Consider the following 18,703-nt stretch of genomic DNA (forward strand, 5'->3'; position numbering starts at 1 on the left):
GAAAAAGAAAAGAGAAAACCCAAATATCCTAGCATTGTAAAGTGTCATCACTGGAAGGGACCACGGAGATTATTCTGACCAACTCCCCCATTTAATAGATGAGGAAACCGAAGCCCAGGGATGTGAAGTGACCTGCCCAAAGTCCTATAACGAGTTTGTGGCAAACCACTTAGAAAGTATTCCTGTTTTATTTTGCTCTCTTCTGAAGTTAGAGAATGTCTTTGTATCACCTGTGCACTGTTCCCAGTCACATGTAACAGAAAACCAATTTGAAAAAGCTTGAGGAAAAGAAGAAATTAATTCATTGGCCCATCCGGAGAACTGGGGTTGGGCTGGGATGTCTAAGTCCACCTGAATCATGTGGTCTCAGAGTGGGCAAGGAGTGGTCTCCAGGGGAAAATCGAGGTCTTGTTATCAGATGGAAGAGGCTACCAGGCAGGGTAATGAGAGATATACACTGCAGTCCCTGACTCAGCTGCTGCAGTTTCTCAGACCTCCCTTCCATGTGCATAACTGTGTCATGTCCAACCCTGAACGTGCCTGCCGAAGGGAGGCAGCTGAAGTCTCATCTAGCTATTGCATCCGGCCCTTCTGACAGCTCCCATCATATTCTCTACAGGGATCTTTCTCCACTGTCCCCTACTGATCCCTAATGTGGACACTGGGGACCAGTTCTCCTTTTGCTTCTTTGACAATCCATTTTCTAAGTTTCAGTTTGGGGGTTTCTAAGCATTGCCTTAGAGCCTCTGTCTACCATGTTTGGGGATGTTCTGGAAGCAGGGCTGTCATGGATAGTTGTCTAGTTTGTGCACTGCTCAAAGTCATCCTGCTGACAGAGAAAGGGACTATACCTGCCCAGACAAGGAGGGGTGCTGATATGGGCTGGCTGTGTCCCCACCCAAATCTCATCTTGAATTTCCGCATGTTATGGGATAGACCCGGTGGGAGGTAATTGAATTATGGGGGCAGGTCTTTCCCGTGCTGTTCTTGTGATAGTGAATAAGTCCCATGAGATCTGATGGTTTTTAAAAAGGGGAGTTTCCCTGCACAAGCTCTCTCCTTTGCCTGCTGCCATCCATGTAAGATGTGACTTGCTCCTCCTTGCCTTCTGCCATGATTGTGAGGCTTCCCCAGCCATGTGGAACTGTAAGTCCAATTAAACCTCTTTCGTTTGTAAATTGCCCAGTCTGAGGTATATCTTCATCAGCAGTGTGAACATGGACCAAAACAGGTGTCTTTCTGCATTTTACATAAAGGCTCTGATAGGCTAGAATTGGTCCCCTTTTCTGAAAATACAAACACTTTAAAAGCTTAATAGCTGCATCAGTTAGAATGCTTTTTTCAACAACATAAACTCCAACTAACAAAAAAGAAATGTACATTCTTTCATATATATAACACCTATATATATATAGACCTAAACATATACATAAACATATATATACATATATATAGTCTGAAGGTGAGGCAACAGACCTGACAGTATCCAGAGAAAGGTGCCCTCTTTTTGGGAGTGGGGAAAACTTTTCTAGAAGCTTCCTCACGGGCCTCCTCTCATGTCTCATTGGCAAAGCTGGGTCATGTGCCCACCTTTAAACCAGTGACTTGCAAAAGCCAATGAGATTTCTTCAATTGTCTTAGACCAGTCAGAATTTGTCCCTGAGCTGGCAATGGCAGTGTTTCTGGGGGCGGATGCCGACACACAATCTGGTTTATTTAGCAAGGAAGAAACGGGGAGGGACGCTGTGGGCCACAGTCAGCGCGGCTGCTGCAGGCCTCCCACTGTTTGCGTTCTGGCACTTGCCCATGACTCATTCTTGAATCTAGATCCCAGCCTGGTGGCTTCTTTCTCATGGCGATAGGTCCTGGTGCTCTATTTATGCAGCCCTTGGCCCAGTGGCCTCCATCTTTGCCCTTGCCTTGCTTGGACCAATGTGAAACCATCACATGGAGTGGGAAGGCAGAACCCTAGCCCTCTGACCTAGGTTACATTCTAGCAAATTGGCCTTTACCAAGAGGTACATTTTTGGCTTCCTGAGGTGGCCGGGAAGGGCCCGAAGCATTAGGCTTAGCCCGGACCTGAGACCCAAATTCCTCTGCCATGATGCTGCCCACTTTCTGCTGGTGCTGGCCCTGATGAACTTGTAGCATCGAATTCATCCTTTCCAGCCTCGCAAAAAAATACATTATATGACTCTTGGGCATCGTAAATTGCTGGCTGGAGGTACAAGAGGCTCCCTTGGTGAGTCTGCACCCTCTCCCCCAGGCTGCCCCCTTTTTCAGAGGTGTCATCTTTTCTGGAAGGAATTCACAGAAGGCCCAAGAACCAGCCAACATCCCCCAACGTGTAGTGTGAGCAAAAGAGATTCAAAATCATAGGACAGCTTCATATTTAGGAATAGAAAAAGCAATACTGTTTTTATAATGCAAACTAAATAAAGACTCTATGAAACCTTCCTTCCCCATGGGGAGCAGGGTAGAGAAGCGTGAGGACCCTGTGGGGCACCAGGAGATGAGGAGTAGGGAAGACATGGCTCCTGGCCTGGGGTAATTTAATTTTTTTTTTTAATGTTTAATTTCATTTTTAACTTTTTAGAGAGATGGGATCTCACTCTGTTGCCCAGCCTGGGGCAATCATGGCTAAGTGCAGCCTTGGACTCCCAGGCTCAAGAGATCCCCCCGTCCCAGCCTCCCAAGTAGCTGGGACTATAGGCACCACCACGCCCAGCTAAGGAAGTTTACAGTCTCCACGGAGAGACAAAAATAACATTCTAGGACCAATGAAGAAGAAATCAATTGAGTTTGTGTTCAAGTACTAAATAGTGTGATGAACACCCTTCCCCACCTCGCAAAATCCTGTCATAAGACCTAAGTTAAGCTGGGCACGGTGGCTCAAGCCTATAATCCACTTTGGGAGGCCAAGGTGGGAGGATTGGGTGAGCCCAGGAGTTTGAGACCAGCCTGAGCAACATAGTGAGACTCCATCTCTACAATAAAAATTTTTAAATTAGCCAAGTGTGGTGGTACACACCTATAGTCTCAGCTACTCGGGAGGCTGAGATGGGAGGACCGCTTGAGCCCAGGAGGTTGAGCCTACAGTGAGCCATGATGGTGCCACTGCTCTCCAGCCTGGGTGACAGAGCAAGAACTTGTCTTAAAAAAAAAAAAAAGGTCTAGGTCAAATGTCACCTTCTTGGTAAAGTCTTCCCTGGACTTTGTGCCATAGTGTGTGTCCTTTTAGCCCTCATGGTACTTTCCATACCACATCACAGAAAATGTGCTGTTTATGTCTCTTGCAGGGAGAACAGTCCCCAAAAGTCCTTTGTACGTCTAATCCCGTATTGGTGACAGCTTCTTGGAGGACCTGTTAGAGGACCAACAAGTTAGTTGGTTACTTCTGTCTTCCCAGCTAGACCATGAGCTCCCTGAGGTCAGAGAACATCTGTATTGGGTGTCGTGTCTGTGTGGAGCACAGTACTTGGCCCAGAAGAATAAGTATTGATTGAATAAATGGACAAACAGGTGAGCATTTAGAGAAGGAGCAGACAGGTGAGCTAGAAAGCAGCCCGAGGAAGCTCCAGGGAGCACTGGAGCCCTGCCAGGGGCCGGTGGGGCCAGCAAGGCTGTACAGGGGAGAGCAGGAGCCTCCGCACAGGCTCTACATCTGTTAAAAGCGGGTTTAGGGCTTTCTCACCTTCCTAGAGTTAGGCTCGGGAGAGAGTTGTGGGTAAATATAAGGGGGTCACTCTGCCTTGGCATGGGAGGGTTGGCCAACTAGGGGGTAGGGTAGGGAGGCAGTGGGAGTGGATAGAAACTAGAACGGGCACTATGACTGTCACCAGTGCCCAAGGTCGAGGTCCTGACACAGAGCAGAGCCTCTAGATGGTGCCGGGAAAGCCCTGGGGGGCCTGTGAATGAGGGTGGATTTGTGGGAGACGTCTCTGGGGCGATATCAGCATCCAGAACCCAGTGAATTCCCCTATGTGGGTTCCGGTTTCTCCTGGACGCTGTGCAGTCCCCACAGGGGTCTGGCCCTGGCTCCCCCCGCCACACTTGCTATTCAGACGACATCTGGTTACTGTTCCTGTCAAGGGCAACCCCGACCTCAGGGCCCTGTAGCGGTGGGGGTGGAGGGAAATGCTGGCAAGGGTTGGGCTCCTGACCCTGCTGCTGCTGCCCGGGCTGGACTCCCACAGGACTGTAAGGCCAGCAGGAGGGGGCTGGGAAGTCCCACAGAGGGGGATGTGCCCCGCACAGGGCCGGGGCAGCCTGGACAAAGCCGGTGTGGTGACAGGCCAAATGGACGCAAAAGGTAGTCTACCCTGCTGGTCTGTCCAAGGCATCAGGGTCTGTGGGAGGAGGAGGTGTCCAGCACTCTGCAGGTATCTGTGCCTCACACAGGTCTCATGGGGGAAAGCCTGGGCCTGCCTGAAGCTGCCTTGGGGACGAGAGAGGGCAGAGGCCCCACTTGCTCGATCATAGGAATGAAAGGCTGGCGCTCAGGAGCACAGAACAAGGAGACGCCTGGAATGAGGCCCCAGCGGGAGTGGCCGCTTGGAGTCCTGGCTCCTTCTCCGCTACCCAGTGGGCAAACAGAACCGCAGCTTTAGGGTGTGGGCAGGCAGAGTCCTGGCTGGGACTCCAGGAGGCCTCGAGCCCCCGCTGACCCTCAGGCCCCGCTGGCCCCAGATGGTCGGAGGTAGAGCTCTGGCTTATCTCTCCAGCTGCCCAGTTCCCTGCCACTTTATCATGGAGGGTGAGAGGGTGTCAGAGCTGAGAACTCCCACCCTAGCCTCCCCGTGGGACAGGACCCAGGTGCTGGGGGAGAACAGCCCTTGGGAGCAGCCAGGAGTCCTCGGACCTGGGAAGGTTTAAAAGCCAGGGGGCCGTCTCGGCCTCAGTCTGACCTTACCTCCCGGTGGCAGCATGCAGGGGTTGCTGGTGTTGAGTGTCCTGTTGGGGGCTGTCTTTGGCAAGGAGGACTTTGTGGGGTAGGGATGTGGAGAGGAGGGGGTGCCCTCTGAGGGTGATGGGGAGGACTCAGCCTCCAACCAGTAGAGGAGACAGACAGACAGACACATGGCAACACAGCCAGAGAGGATGGCCTGGCACCGCCTGGGACAGCTGGCAGATGAGGAACTAGGGTTGGGAAGAGGTTGTGTCTCCCAAGACAGTCTCCTGAGCCCTGGAGAAATCTGAGCTCTGAGGAGGAGTTTTCAGGAGAGGAGAAAGGAGGAGGCCTGGCTGGCTTGGAACAGAGAAATAGTCCAAACTGGGATTGAGATAGTAACAGCGTCTAGAAGTTTCTAAAGATGGGGAGAGAAGGGGTGAGGGAGCCCAGGCCTCTCCTTGCTGAGACCCTCGGTGCTGTCCCCTGCCCAGCCCAGAGGACGAGGCCCAGTCTGGGGATTCCAGGCTGCTGCCTCCCTCCTGCACCTGGGGAGGGCTCGTGGCCAGGGCAGGTGCGGCCTTGGGTGCTCACTCCCCACTCCCACTCTGCCTAGGCATCAGGTGCTCCGAATCTCTGTAGCCGATGAGGCCCAGGTACAGAAGGTGAAGGAGCTGGAGGACCTGGAGGACCTGCAGGTCAGAAGAGGGGAGAAGGGCTCTCTGAGGCCCCAGGGTATCAGCTGGGGCCATCCCAGGTCCCCACCAGCCCCAGCGGCCAACTGTGCCTGGGCTGTCTCCACCCAACAAGGAGACATGGAATTGACCTTGTTAGGAAGCGACTTCAAACCCCCAGCTCCAGAGTCTTGCTGCCCTTGAGCACCTGGGCAACGTGCCGGGCCCCCTTCCGGTTCCTCCCTCTGCTTTGCTGTCTCAAAGGCCCCTCACTCTGCTCCTGGGCCATTTCCCTGACCACACTGGACTCTGGTCCCCAGGGTTTCCCCGTCTTTCTCTGCCCCTATTACCCCTGACCCATCCCCAATTATATGAGAACTTCTGGCACCAACAGCCCCTCCCAGGCCGGCCCTGTCCCTGCCTGCTGTCCTGGCTGGTGCCCCCAGCCCGCTGTGACCGTGGCGCCTCTTGTCCTCCCCAGCTGGACTTCTGGCGGGGCCCTGCCCACCCTGGCTTTCCCATCGACGTCCGAGTGCCCTTCCCCAGCATCCAGGCGGTCAAGATCTTTCTGGAGTCCCATAGTATCAGCTATGAGACCATGATCGAGGACGTGCAGTCGCTGCTGGAGGAGGAGCAGGAACAGATGTTCGCCTTCCGGTCCCGGGCGCGCTCCACCGACACCTTTGACTACGCCACCTACCACACCCTGGAGGAGGTGAGGGCGCCCCTAGCGGCCGCTCCCCGCAGCCACCAGCTCTTCATCATGGCTAGTAGAAGCCTGCAGGGCCAAGGCCAGGGCCAGCCTGGGTGTGCGCAGCGCCTGCTCTGTTTCCATGTGGCCTGTGTGGTCGTAGCTCCACTGCATTGCAGGGCTCGCAGCAGGCTGGGATGGTGGAGCTGCTAAGGCAAGCATCTGGGTGCCCAGAAGCTATTGAGGCCAGTGGTCTCTTCTTTCGCACCTCAGATCTATGACTTCCTGGACCTGCTGGTGGCAGAGAACCCGCACCTTGTCAGCAAGATCCAGATTGGCAACACCTATGAAGGGCGTCCCATTTACGTGCTGAAGGTAACATCCACATGTGGACATACACACGGGAGAATAGACCCACACGTGGCATCCGTGATGGGCGTGGGCTCTCAAGGGGAAATCATGGTCCCAGGGAACACGCTGTTAAATGGACTCCCCATGCAGACATTTGGAGAGGCCTGAGTCTCCACCCTGGTCTTGGTGTGTGCACTCCTGCCAATACACAAAGACAGGTGATCCAGTGTTTCCAATCAAGTGTCACTTTGTAGAAGGTATTGTAGAGTCTGGGTAGTCCAGATAAAGTATTTTCTTGAGACAGAGTCTCGCTCTCACCCAGGCTGGAGTGCAGTGGCATGATCTCAGCTTACTGCAACCTCCACCTCCTGGGTTCAAGCGATTCTCCTGCCTCAGCCTCCCGAGTAGCTGAGACTACAAGCATGCGCCACCATGCCCGGATAATTTTTTTTTTTTTGAGACAGAGTCTCACTCTGTCGCCCAGGCTGGAGTACAGTGGCGCAGTAGCATGATCTCGGCTCACTGCAACCCCCACCTCCTGGGTTCAAGCGATTCCCCTGCCTCAGCCTCCCAAGTAGCTGGGATTACAGGCGCCTGCCACCACACCTGGCTAATTTTTTGTATTTTTAGCAGAGACAGGGTTTCACCGTATTAGCCAGGATGGTCTCGATCTCCTGACCTTGTGATCTGCCTGCCTCGGCCTCCCAAAGCGCTGGGATTACAGGCATGAGCCACTGCGCCTGGCCATTAATTTTTATATTTTTAGTAGAGACAGGGTTTTGTCATGTTGCCCTGGCTGGTCTCAAACTCCTGGGCTCAAGTGATCTACCCACCTCGGCCTCCCAAAGTGCTGGGATTACAGGCGTGAGCCACCACGCCCGACCCAGATAAAGTGTTTTGTTTGTGATGTCCCCCAGAGAACTGTTCGAGCAGCAGAACACGGGAAGGGCCAGGGGCCTGGTCAAGTCATATTCACCCCAAGCTTGGGCTGAGGGCAGGAGGCCAAGCTCTGTGGGATCCTTGTCCAGCCCCCAGCCCCACACCCACCTGAGTGATGGCCCCACAAGCAGAGCCTCTACCTGAGATACACAGAGAGCAGGTGGTCTCTGGCCCAGGTTGGGGTCTCCTTCAGGGCGCCAAGATGAGGCCTCAGCTGTGAAATTGCCTCTGATCACTCCCCTGCCTCCTCTCCAGTTCAGCACGGGGGGCAGTAAGCGTCCAGCCATCTGGATCGACACAGGCATCCATTCCCGGGAGTGGGTCACCCAGGCCAGTGGGGTCTGGTTTGCAAAGAAGGTAAGGCCGGGGTGGTGGGGAGGGCTCTCACCTGGTGGGGCATTGGTGTCCAAGGCCCACAGAAGCCTGGGCCTCCCTTTGCCCATCCAGAAGCAATGACCACAGAGGACATGGGGAAAGGTGTCCATTGCTGTGGCTTGGCAGATGCCTGGCCCAGCCTGCGCTGCCCCTCTGCCCCTCTAACCCCCCAGATCACTCAAGACTACGGGCAGGATGCAGCTTTCACCGCCATTCTCGACACCATGGACATATTCCTGGAGATCGTCACCAACCCTGATGGCTTTGCCTTCACCCACAGCACGGTACCAGCCTTCTCCTGTCCTTGGGGGAAGCAGGATGGGCCTCTGGCTTCTAAGCCGCACAAGTAGTTCACCCCTAATCTCAACCCCCAGAAGTCAAGGGAGGGGCAATCAGACCTGTGCTTCTAGCAGAGGGTGTCTTAACAGTGGTGTGAATGGCATTTGGGGTGAATGACTGTTTGTCATGGGGGCTGTCCTGTGCATCCAAGGTGTTTCTAGCATCCTAACCTTACACCCATTCAATGCCAGTAGGAACCCCCTCTCCAGTGGTGACAAACAAAATGTCTTCAGATATTGCATAATGTCTCAGGGGAGGGTCAAGATTGTCTCCAGTGGAGGCCCACTGCCCCAGACCTTACTTCCTGGTCCTACTTCCATTTTTACGGCAAATAAAACATCTGACCAATGACATGGGGCCACAGTGGTGGTGGAGGACACTTTGCAGCTTCTTCGCCATATAGAACCCTCTGGCCAAATGCCATCCTATGGCCTTCCCCACTCTCTTTCACCCAGTGCCCCCTCTGCTGATCTTCCTCCCCAATAACCAGTTGGGAGTGGATCCCATCCCAAGCTGTGCCTACAGCTCGGCTTCTGATCAGGACACTTGTGTTGAGGGCTTCCACCTCCAGGGAGCCCTCCCTCCAGTCCACTCTGCTCTCTGCAGCCTCTGAACCACCCCCCACCCAGCACTGTGACAAGCGTCACACGTGCCTCGGGGTGGCTGATCCCATTTCCTTCCTCAGAATCGCATGTGGCGCAAGACTCGTTCCCACACAGCAGGCTCCCTCTGTATTGGCGTGGACCCCAACAGGAACTGGGACGCCGGCTTTGGGTGTAAGGCCCAGAGTGTCTTGAGAGCAAGGATGGGACGGCCTGGAATGGCTCCTCACCACTGCTCTTGCTCCCCGCCTCTCTCCTGCCCCTGCAGCAAGGGGAGGGTTGGGGGTGGCAGCTCTGCCTCTGAGGGCTCTTGGGGATGGAGGCTGTGCTCTGAGAGTTGGTTGTTACTCACCTGCAAAAGGCAAGTTGCTTGCAAATGGGCTAAGGTCTGAAATCCTATCGAGGGGGCTTCTAGCTTAACCTCAAGTCCTCCCTCCTTGGCCACGTCTCTGTGAGAACTGGTCTCCACTGAGGAGCCCGTCTTCCCTACCTGGGTGTGTCCATCAGCTCTGCCCAAACCAGGCTGGGAGGGCAGCTCCCCCAGGTTATAGAAGGCCTCTGGGCTTTCCTGAATCCAGGAGTGAGAGTGAGCCCTTCCGTACCCACCTCACCCCCAACTCCATGCAAAGAACTGGATTCCAGAAGCCACGGAAGCTGGAGGAGCCACACCACCATGCCCTCTGTCCCCCCACAGTGTCCGGAGCCAGCAGTAACCCCTGCTCAGAGACTTACCACGGCAAGTTTGCCAATTCTGAAGTGGAGGTCAAGTCCATTGTGGACTTTGTGAAGGACCATGGGAACATCAAGGCCTTCATCTCCATCCACAGCTACTCCCAGCTTCTCATGTATCCTTATGGCTACAAAACAGAACCAGTCCCTGACCAGGATGAGCTGGTAGGCACTGACCTCGGCTTGCCCCCTCGTCCCCAAGGTGGCTTCGGACAGGCCCGGGCTTTCCCCCATCAGACCTGCTTAAGGCACAGACACCTCCAGAGTGCCTGACACCCTTCCTTCCGTGATGGCTTGGGAAGACCAGCAGGGTGGACTAACCATTTTTTCTGGGAAACTGAGGCACAGGAGTGATGGAGTCACTTCTGTAATGTGACAGAGCAAGGGGCAGGGTTAGACTTGGATCTTAGGCACCACATGTGGAGGTGCATGTGACTGAAGGGCGGGGAAGGCCAGCCGGACACCTGGAAGGGCCAGAAAACTGTGCTGACAGGCTCCCGGGCTGAGCTTCCAGGCTAAGCAGGCTCTGTGCTCCCTGCTGGAGGCCCACTTCTGCAGGGTGCTTCTCCTAGGCTCCCCTGCTAGCCCCCCAACTACCCTGGACATGCTGTTCCAGGAGCCTGGCCATGACAGGTGGCTTTGCTTGGTGTTTTGTCCAGGATCAGCTTTCCAAGGCTGCTGTGACAGCCCTGGCCTCTCTCTACGGGACCAAGTTCAACTATGGCAGCATCATCAAGGCAATTTGTAAGTGGCTGTATGGTCTCTCTTGGTGGGCCTGTGAGGAACATCTATTGGCTCTTCCTGACCGAGGGAGTATCCCTCATGGAAGGAGGTAGCCAAGGGCGCCCAGATCTGCCAACTGCTGGCGAGGGCTGTTCTGAGGGGTGGGCAGTCCCTTTTCCTGACATGAACTCTGCTTCCTTTGATACTTTCAGACAAATGTGAATTCCTCTGACAGCTCTTGTCCTCTTGTGTTGGGGCCAAGTCTAGTTTCTTGGTTGGATGGGGTGGAGAGTCCTGCTGGGATTTGCAGATCACCAGGAAATTCAACTTAAAAAAACACTTCTCGGGGTCAGGGCACCGTGGCTCACGCCTGTAATCCCAGCACTTTGGGAGGCTGAGGTGGGCAGATCACAAGGTCAGGAGATAGAGACCATCCTGGCTAACATGGTGAAACCCTGTCTCTATTAAAAATACAAAAAATTAGCTGGGTGTGGTGGTGTGTGCCTGTTGTCCCAGCTACTCGGGAGGCTGAGGCACGAGAATCGCTTGAACCCGGGAGGCGGAGGTTGCAGTGAGCCGAGAGCACACCACTGCACTCCAGCCTGGGTGACACAGCGAGACTCCATCTCAAAAAAACAAAAACAAAAACAAAAACCACTTCTCCTCCAGTGCCCCTCAATTAGACAATAGGCCTGATTTATTCCTCACTGACTTATTCATGCAATGCCGCTGAGAGGAGCATTACTGAATCAAAATGGAATTAACTCAACAAATGTTTATTGAACACCTACTATGCACCAGGCCCTGTTTCATGTACTTGGGATATAGCCATGAATGAAATAAGCAAAGATCAGAGAACTTTCTAGCCAGGGAGACCAACAATGAACATAAATAAGTAAATGATACATTATGTGAGGTGACGAATGCTGGGGAGGAAAACTAAAACTAGACCAGGTGCGGTGAATCGGGAACACTGCTGGTGGAGGTGGGGCAGGTGGGTTGAAGGGTGGGCCTCATTGAGAGAGTGACATTTGGGCAAGTATTGAAGGAAGTGGGTGGAGGAGGTGGCAGCCAGGAGGCTACCCAGCTAGGAAGAGCCTTCCAGGCAGAGGAACATTCTAGAGCAAAGGCTCTACAGTGTGGTCTGGCCGGGGATGTTGCTGGAACAACAAGACTGGTGTGGCTGCCTCCAAGTAAGTGAAGGTCAAAGCTGGGTAGAGGGCTGAGGGGGCAGGGCTGCGTATACACCTCACACGCTTCCTGCCTGAGTGCCTAGGCCTTGGTGGGCAAGCGGGTCACAATCTTATCCAAGGTTGACCTCACTTTTGGACTCCAGGCCTTCTTTGGAAACTGATTCAACTCTGAGTCAAGGTTTTGCTTCATTCAACATTGTCAAGTTAAATTCTGATATGCAGCCTATGGCTCTCTCCTGGGCCAATTCAAAAGTGGCTTCATTACCCGCTGTTGATTACAGTTTCCCGGGCAAAGTTTCCTCCTGAAAGACAAGGGGCTTTTGCTTTGACTCTGGCTCTTTGCACTTCCCCCTCACAGACCAGAGCCCCAGGGGAACAAATCCTGGTTACCCAAGCAGGGAACTCGGTCTATTTAGGGGCTTCACCGAAGGGCTGTTGGAGAGAGGCTGTTTTCAGAGGGGCTTGTGCAATTGCAGAGACTTCCTTGCATCCCCCAGTGAATAGGGGAACAATTGCTGGTCTCCTCTTTGGACCTCTTGGCTTAGACCTTTTAGTGGGAGTTTCTTGGAAGTGAGGCTGCTTGGTCAACAGCAGACCTTAGTAGACACTTGACTCCATTCAGCATTGCACAAGGCACAGAGCTTTGGACAGGGTTGGATCGTTAACCCAACCAGTGTAAATATTCCCAAAGTGATTGACCCTTTCTCTCCTATTTTACTCCTGCCTCAGATCAAGCCAGTGGAAGCACTATTGACTGGACCTACAGCCAGGGCATCAAGTACTCCTTCACCTTTGAGCTCCGGGACACTGGGCGCTATGGCTTCCTGCTGCCAGCCTCCCAGATCATCCCCACGGCCAAGGAGACGTGGCTGGCACTTCTGACCATCATGGAGCACACCCTGAATCACCCTTACTGAGCTGACCCTTTGACACCCTTCTTGTCCTCCTCTCTGGCCCCACCCAGGCAACCAAATAAAGTTTGAGTGTACCAGGAACAGAATCCTGGGGCTTGCATGTGGAGTGTCTGCCTCTTCAAGCTGGGGCAAAAGTGACTTAGTTCCTGCAGGCCTCACTGGAAATGTGTGGGTGGTTGGACTAGATGACCCCTATATTCCCCTGCATTCCAACGTCCTGTGAAGTCGTATCCAAGTGGTGTCTGTTTTAATTAGACCACCCTGAGTTCAGCTCACCAGTGGGATGATTTGTTCATACCTTAGTAGCAAGCAGCAGCCACAGCTGCTAACCAAATGCCCGGCACCCCACAGTGGCATGGAATTCGGCATGTACAAAGGTCTAGCTAGCTGTGTCCATTCATCTATAAAAGCAATAACCTGGAAGATGAAATATAAGAATCCAGGTGGCCACTGCTGTCCAAAATAGACGTTGCAGCCAAGTAAAACAGATTACTAAAGAGCAAAATATCATCTTCCATTCCTGAATCAAATTGGAAGAAAACAATTGGATTAAATAAAATCATTAACTGAAGATAAAGAACCAATCCAAAGGCCAATCCCAAGACATTTTTAATTTTTAAATGTTTTTGGTAGAGACAGGGTTTTGCCATGTTGCCCAGCCTGGTCTTGAACTCCTGGGCTCAAGCAGTCCTCCTGCTTTGGCCTCCCAAAGTCCTGGGATTACAGGTGTGAGCCATAATATTTGGCCAAGATATTTTATTGACTGTATAAATTAATTATATATTCTGAAGATTTTGCCTTTAGGGATACAAGTCATCCACTTTTCATTTGCCACATCCTTCCCAGTGTCTTTGGTACACGGTTCTGCTCCCTCGTGTTTCCATCCACCCCACTCCTTCCCATTCTCCTGTTGAGACCACAGCTCCTAGGATTTAGCTTCCCTTCTTCAGCTTGGTGATCCTGATGTGTGTGATATTACAATTAGCAGCTAGCACGACTACATAAGATATCCCAACTTGTTTCAAAGCAAGAATCTCCCTTTTGGGCTGGCCACGGTGGCTCACGCCTGTAATCCCAGCACTTTGGGAGGCTGAGGTGGGCGGATCACGAGGTCAGGAGTTCAAGACCAGCCCGGCCAACATGGTGAAACCCTGTCTCTACTAAAAATACAAAAAATTAGCCGGGCATGGTGGCGCATGCCTGTAATCCCAACTACTCAGGAGACTGAGGCAGGAGAATCCCTTGAATCCAGGAGGTGGAGGTTGTGGTGAGCTGAGATTGCACCACTGTAGTGCAGCCTGGGTGACAGAGGGAGACTCCATCTCAAAAAAAAAAATTAAAATATATTTAAAACTAATAAATGCTTGTGAAATGGAGACATGAAAGTTGTTGTCCATCTCAAAAAAAGAAAGAAAGAAAAAAGAATCTTTGTTTCTTCCATATTGCTTCAGATGTGAATGTGGAGCAGGAGGTTTTCCCACAGACTCTGCTGGGGAGGTGAGTGGACTGGGGCTGGAGTGAGGATGGCAGCTTCTCCCTCTAGCAGCCAGGCCAGGTTTCAAGAAGCATCCAGCTCTGTTGACTTAAGTCTTTTCCACATAAAATGGCCTGAAGGTCAAAAATGCCTTTTTTTTAAAAAAAGGAACATTGATGGAATTTTCATCTTGGACTTTTATTATTGTTTTTGCTATCAACATTCTAAAGGTAAAAATAAAAAGAATGAGGGCTGGGCACAGTGGCTCACACCTGTAATCCCAGCATTTTGGGAGGCTGAGGCAGGGGGATTGCTTGACCCCAGGAGTTCGAGACCAGCCGGGGCAACATAGCGAGACCCCCCTAACCTCTACAAAAAATAAAAAATTAGCTGGGTGTGGTGGCATGCACCTGTAGTCCCAGCCAATCGGGAGGCTGAGGTGGGAAGAAGCCTTGAGCCCAGAAGTTTGCAGTTGCAGTGAGCCATGATGGCACCACTGCACTCCAACCTGGACAACCAAGTGAGACCCTGTCTCTTAAAAGAAAAAAAAAAGGATGAGGCTCTATGTATGTATTGTTACATTTTGTATGTATTTGTTACATTATTACATTATATTGTTTACATAAACTTATAAACATGTAAGTTTATGAGACAAGGTAAAATCGTGTTTCAGTCTTTACAGAAAGATGACCTAAAAGGTTTGATAACACCCTCTTCAAGTTATCTTTTAGAAAATGCTTCCCTTCAATCTATATAACGAGATTATAACTCTCTTTTCAAAACCCATTTTAACTGCTTAGTTTGAGTGAGCAGGAAGCTGATCATCTTTTGTTTAATGAAGACTGATAAGAGAAGAAATATTAAGTTAGCATGACAATTTATCATTTTATAAAACTGGATCACTAGACTTTTATGGTAGAATTGCTTAATTTAAAATAAACTGTGCTTCCTGACAGCAGGAACCACCTTGTTTGACATTCAATCCCCAATAGCATTAACAGTACCTGACACATAGATGCCCAATAAATACCTGTTGAGTGAATGCTCTCTACTTTTATTAGTGAATTCATAAATGTTATGATCTGTATGTTGTAGGCTTGCTGAAAATACCCTGTGCAAGTTATTTTGAATTCCCAGAGTTGAGTAAGTCTTAAGAAAGCTGAAGTCAAGGAATGAATGTAAATTGCACAAGGGCAAGGATTGCTTTGTTTTGTTCACCATTTAACCCCCACTGCTTGGCCAAGTGCACAGCACATAGTAATAATATAGATATTAATATCAATAATAATAAATGCTTGGCCAGGTGCAGTGGCTCATACCTGTAATATCAATACTCTGGGAGGCTGAGGTGGGAGGATTGCTTGAGCTCAGGATTTCAAGACCAGCCTGGGCAACACAGCGAGACCCAGTCTCTATAAAAAAACAATTTTAGGCTGGGTGTGGTGGCTCATGCCTGTAATCCCAGCACTTTGGGAGGCCAAGGTGGGCAGATTGCTTGAAGTCAGGAATTTGAGATTAGCCTGGCCAATATGGCAAAACCCCGTCTCTACTAAAAATACAGAAATTAGCCAGGAAGTGGTGCATGCCTGTAATCCCAGCTACTCGGGAGGCTGAGGCATGAGAATTGCTTGAAACCAGGAGGTGGAGGTTGCAGTGAGCCAAGATTGTGCCACTGCACTCCAGCCTGGGTGACAGAGGGAGACTCCGTCTCAAAAAAAAAAAAAAATGAAATATATTAAAAAATAATAAATGCTTGTTAAATGGAGACAAGAAAGTTGTTGGGTTTTTTTTTTGTACTTTCAAGTATGGGAAGAGATTTACATTTTGTTTGTGGATACATATTTTTACAAATCTATGGGTGAAAACACTTAAAATTGTTAAGTAAAAACATAAAGCTAAAAGACAATTTTGGAAAATACTGCAACTAAAAATGAAAGTATTGATATGAAAATAAATATTAATAACCTAAAAGACAATTTTGGAAAATATTGCAACTTAAAAATGAAAGTATTGATATGAAAATAAGTATTAATAACCTTGAGGGGTTAAAATAATAAAAAGGGTTAAAGAAAACGACTAACATTTCAAAAGAAAAATAGGCAATTCCACTAAGAAGAAACACAAACAAATCAATACATGTACGAAAGATACTGATCCTCTAAGTGATTTCTTGTTCATTAAGGAGAAATGAAGATATTTTTCTCTCATCAGATTGGCAAAGAATAAAAAGACTGATGACTCCAGTGTTAATGTGTAGTGCTGGTGGAGCAGAAACCGGCACCACCTTCCCAGAGGGCAAATTTGGCAATATAAATCAAAATTATAAATGTATTGTGTCTTTGATCCAGAAAACCCACATGGAAGAATTTACTTTATAAAAGTATTTGGACGGATTCAAAAATATGTATGTACAAGATTGGAAAAGTAAAAAATAAAAAACCTAGATAATTACCAGTCTTGATGCTGATCTGACACACCAACACACTGGAACAACACGAAACCATTAAGGGCTGTGTTGACATGGAAAAATGTTCACAACATACTAAGTGAAAGAAACTGGCTATAAGATGGAAATGTTATAAAACTGGATTGTGGTGATGGTTGCACAATTCTGTAAACTTACTCAAAATCATTGAGTTGTACACTTAAAATGGGTGAATTTAATGGTATGTGATTTATACAATACAGTTGTTTTAAAAAAAGAAGCTGGATACAAAATACTGAGTCTGGATCCCATCTTGTTTAAAAGACACACACACACACACACACACACACACACACACACACACACACACACACACACACACACACACACACACACACACACACACACACACACACACGCTTTCTTTCTCTCTCTCTTCCTGGAAGGATATAGCCCCCAATAATAATAATGATTAACCTGGGTAGTGGTGGTGGTAGTTTTCCTTTTTGTGCTTCTCAGCATTTCTCGCAATGAGCTTTTATAATCAGCTTTTATAATGGGCAGGGAGTGAAGGGAGCTATTTCAAACACAGTAGATAACCTGTGTGTAAAGTTATCTAACATCGGTGTATTATCAACATCAAACAGCTAAATGGCCATCTTAGTTTTTGCTCAGATTCTTTTGATTTTTCTAAACTCATTTTTTCTGCTCCGGTATTATGTTTCATCATCTTGCCCAGAACGCGGCAGTTTGTCTTACCTTCAGAAAAATTTACACTCCAAGATACAGCTGGAAGCAGCAGTGTTTCTACCAAAGGAAGAGATTACTCAGCTCATGCAGTTGGGGGCCATTCCCCCTCCTACACCTTGTAGCTTGATGAAAATTCCCCAAACCCCTTCCTGCTCACATTCAGTTCTTGTAGCAATCTTGGGAATTGATTATGCTAATGCCTATTCCCCAGGGCCTTTGAAAACCTTTATTTTCAAATGAACTCATTTTACTTTTTACTCAGACCACTACATATGGTTCTCTAATGGCCTGTGGGCCCAATATTGGTGGTCTATGAGAATCCTTAGGGTAGCCTCTTGAATTAACACTCAGATATGCACAGCTAGCTTTCTGTCTTTGGCCTAAAGTTAAAATGAGAATGTCATTGAATACAATCCAGATATGACCTCACTGGTCCTTCATCCAGTGCAGGGCGCTTCATCACCCTGGCAATTGTTCTGCAAGGGTGAGTGGGACGAGGTGGATTTGAAGATGCACAGGGACTCTTGCTTTAAGGACTACGGCAACATCATTCTGTGAACACACTAAGACCCAGATGCTACTCAGATGAAGCTGATATGACTAACCGTAACATTCAAATTGGCCAAATCAAAGAGAAGCTCTCAGAAAAGCACAGAGCATGCATCATCACATCTAAAAAACTGTCAAAGGGTAATGAATTCTTCCCCAAAGCTTTCAGGATCTGCATTAATTTGGCAACTCAAACACTGAGCATCATCCAACAACCTCAGAGACTGGGATTGCCAAATGTTTATTGCCAAACTAAAAGGAGAAAATGGAAAGTCTTCTGCTTAACCACAGTAGTGATATCGGCTACCTTTTTAGAAGAGTGCAGTAGAATAAGGGCTCTGCTGACAAGGACTGGGGCAAGGAGGTTTGCCTCTGCTTCCCCCAGGAACTCAGGCCTATGGCCATCGCCAATTCATGCAACTTATGTTTCAGCCGAAATCAGAAACACCACCACAAAGGAAAGAAAAGATCAGGCACAAATCATATCAATATGGTTTATTGAATGAATGGCTCGACCTATCAGGAAAACAGCCTACTTTTTTTCCCCTACAATATAATTAAAAGTTTGTAATTCTCATTCCTTAAGTGGTACTTCGCAAGGTGTCCATTAACAGACAAAATAACCTCGGAAGCCCTGGAGCACCTGTCTTCAAGATAAGACACCAGACACAGGCGGTGGAAATGTGGAAATACATATTCCCCAGAGCAGATGTTTCAGTTCCTGAATTTCCATCGCCTTTTGTGCAGGCAAGCGGAGGAAAGTTTTCAAAAGAATCTCCGCTGACTAGGAGGGAAGGGAATAGCCAAGGGAAAGGTACATTTTCACGGTAAGTTAGGGGCATCACCAAAGGAGAACACGGCTGTGCCCACCCAGAGTGAGAAGCACAGAGCAGAGTGGCTGAAAGAACACCCTCTGCAGCCACAGTTCTCAGGCTGGCTCCTGGCTTTTCTACCCTCTAGCTCAGAGACTGAAGGCAAACCTGAATCACTTAATTGCTACCCGAACCTCAGTCTCCTCATCTGAAAATGGGAGTGCCCGCCTCATCAGACTGTTGTGGAAATTAAATGAGTCAAAACATATAATGAA

At 49.6% G+C, this 18,703-nt stretch overlaps 1 protein-coding gene across 1 annotated transcript; it reads left to right on the top strand.

Annotated features, from left to right (window-relative positions):
- The first annotated feature begins 4,899 nt into the window (after positions 1-4,899).
- Positions 4,900-12,518, top strand: CPA1 (carboxypeptidase A1). Its single transcript, XM_032761742.2, has 10 exons — positions 4,900-4,991; positions 5,505-5,586; positions 6,044-6,277; positions 6,527-6,628; positions 7,799-7,900; positions 8,092-8,202; positions 8,943-9,033; positions 9,554-9,753; positions 10,248-10,332; positions 12,234-12,518. The coding sequence occupies exons 1-10, from the start codon at positions 4,927-4,929 to the stop codon at positions 12,419-12,421; spliced, it is 1,260 nt and encodes a 419-aa protein (XP_032617633.1). The 5' UTR covers positions 4,900-4,926; the 3' UTR covers positions 12,422-12,518.
- The last annotated feature ends 6,185 nt before the right edge of the window (positions 12,519-18,703 follow it).

The sequence above is a fragment of the Hylobates moloch genome, unplaced genomic scaffold (assembly GCF_009828535.3).
Source record: "Hylobates moloch isolate HMO894 unplaced genomic scaffold, HMol_V3 SCAFFOLD_1, whole genome shotgun sequence".
In the NCBI taxonomy this organism is placed as follows: Eukaryota; Metazoa; Chordata; class Mammalia; order Primates; family Hylobatidae; genus Hylobates; species Hylobates moloch.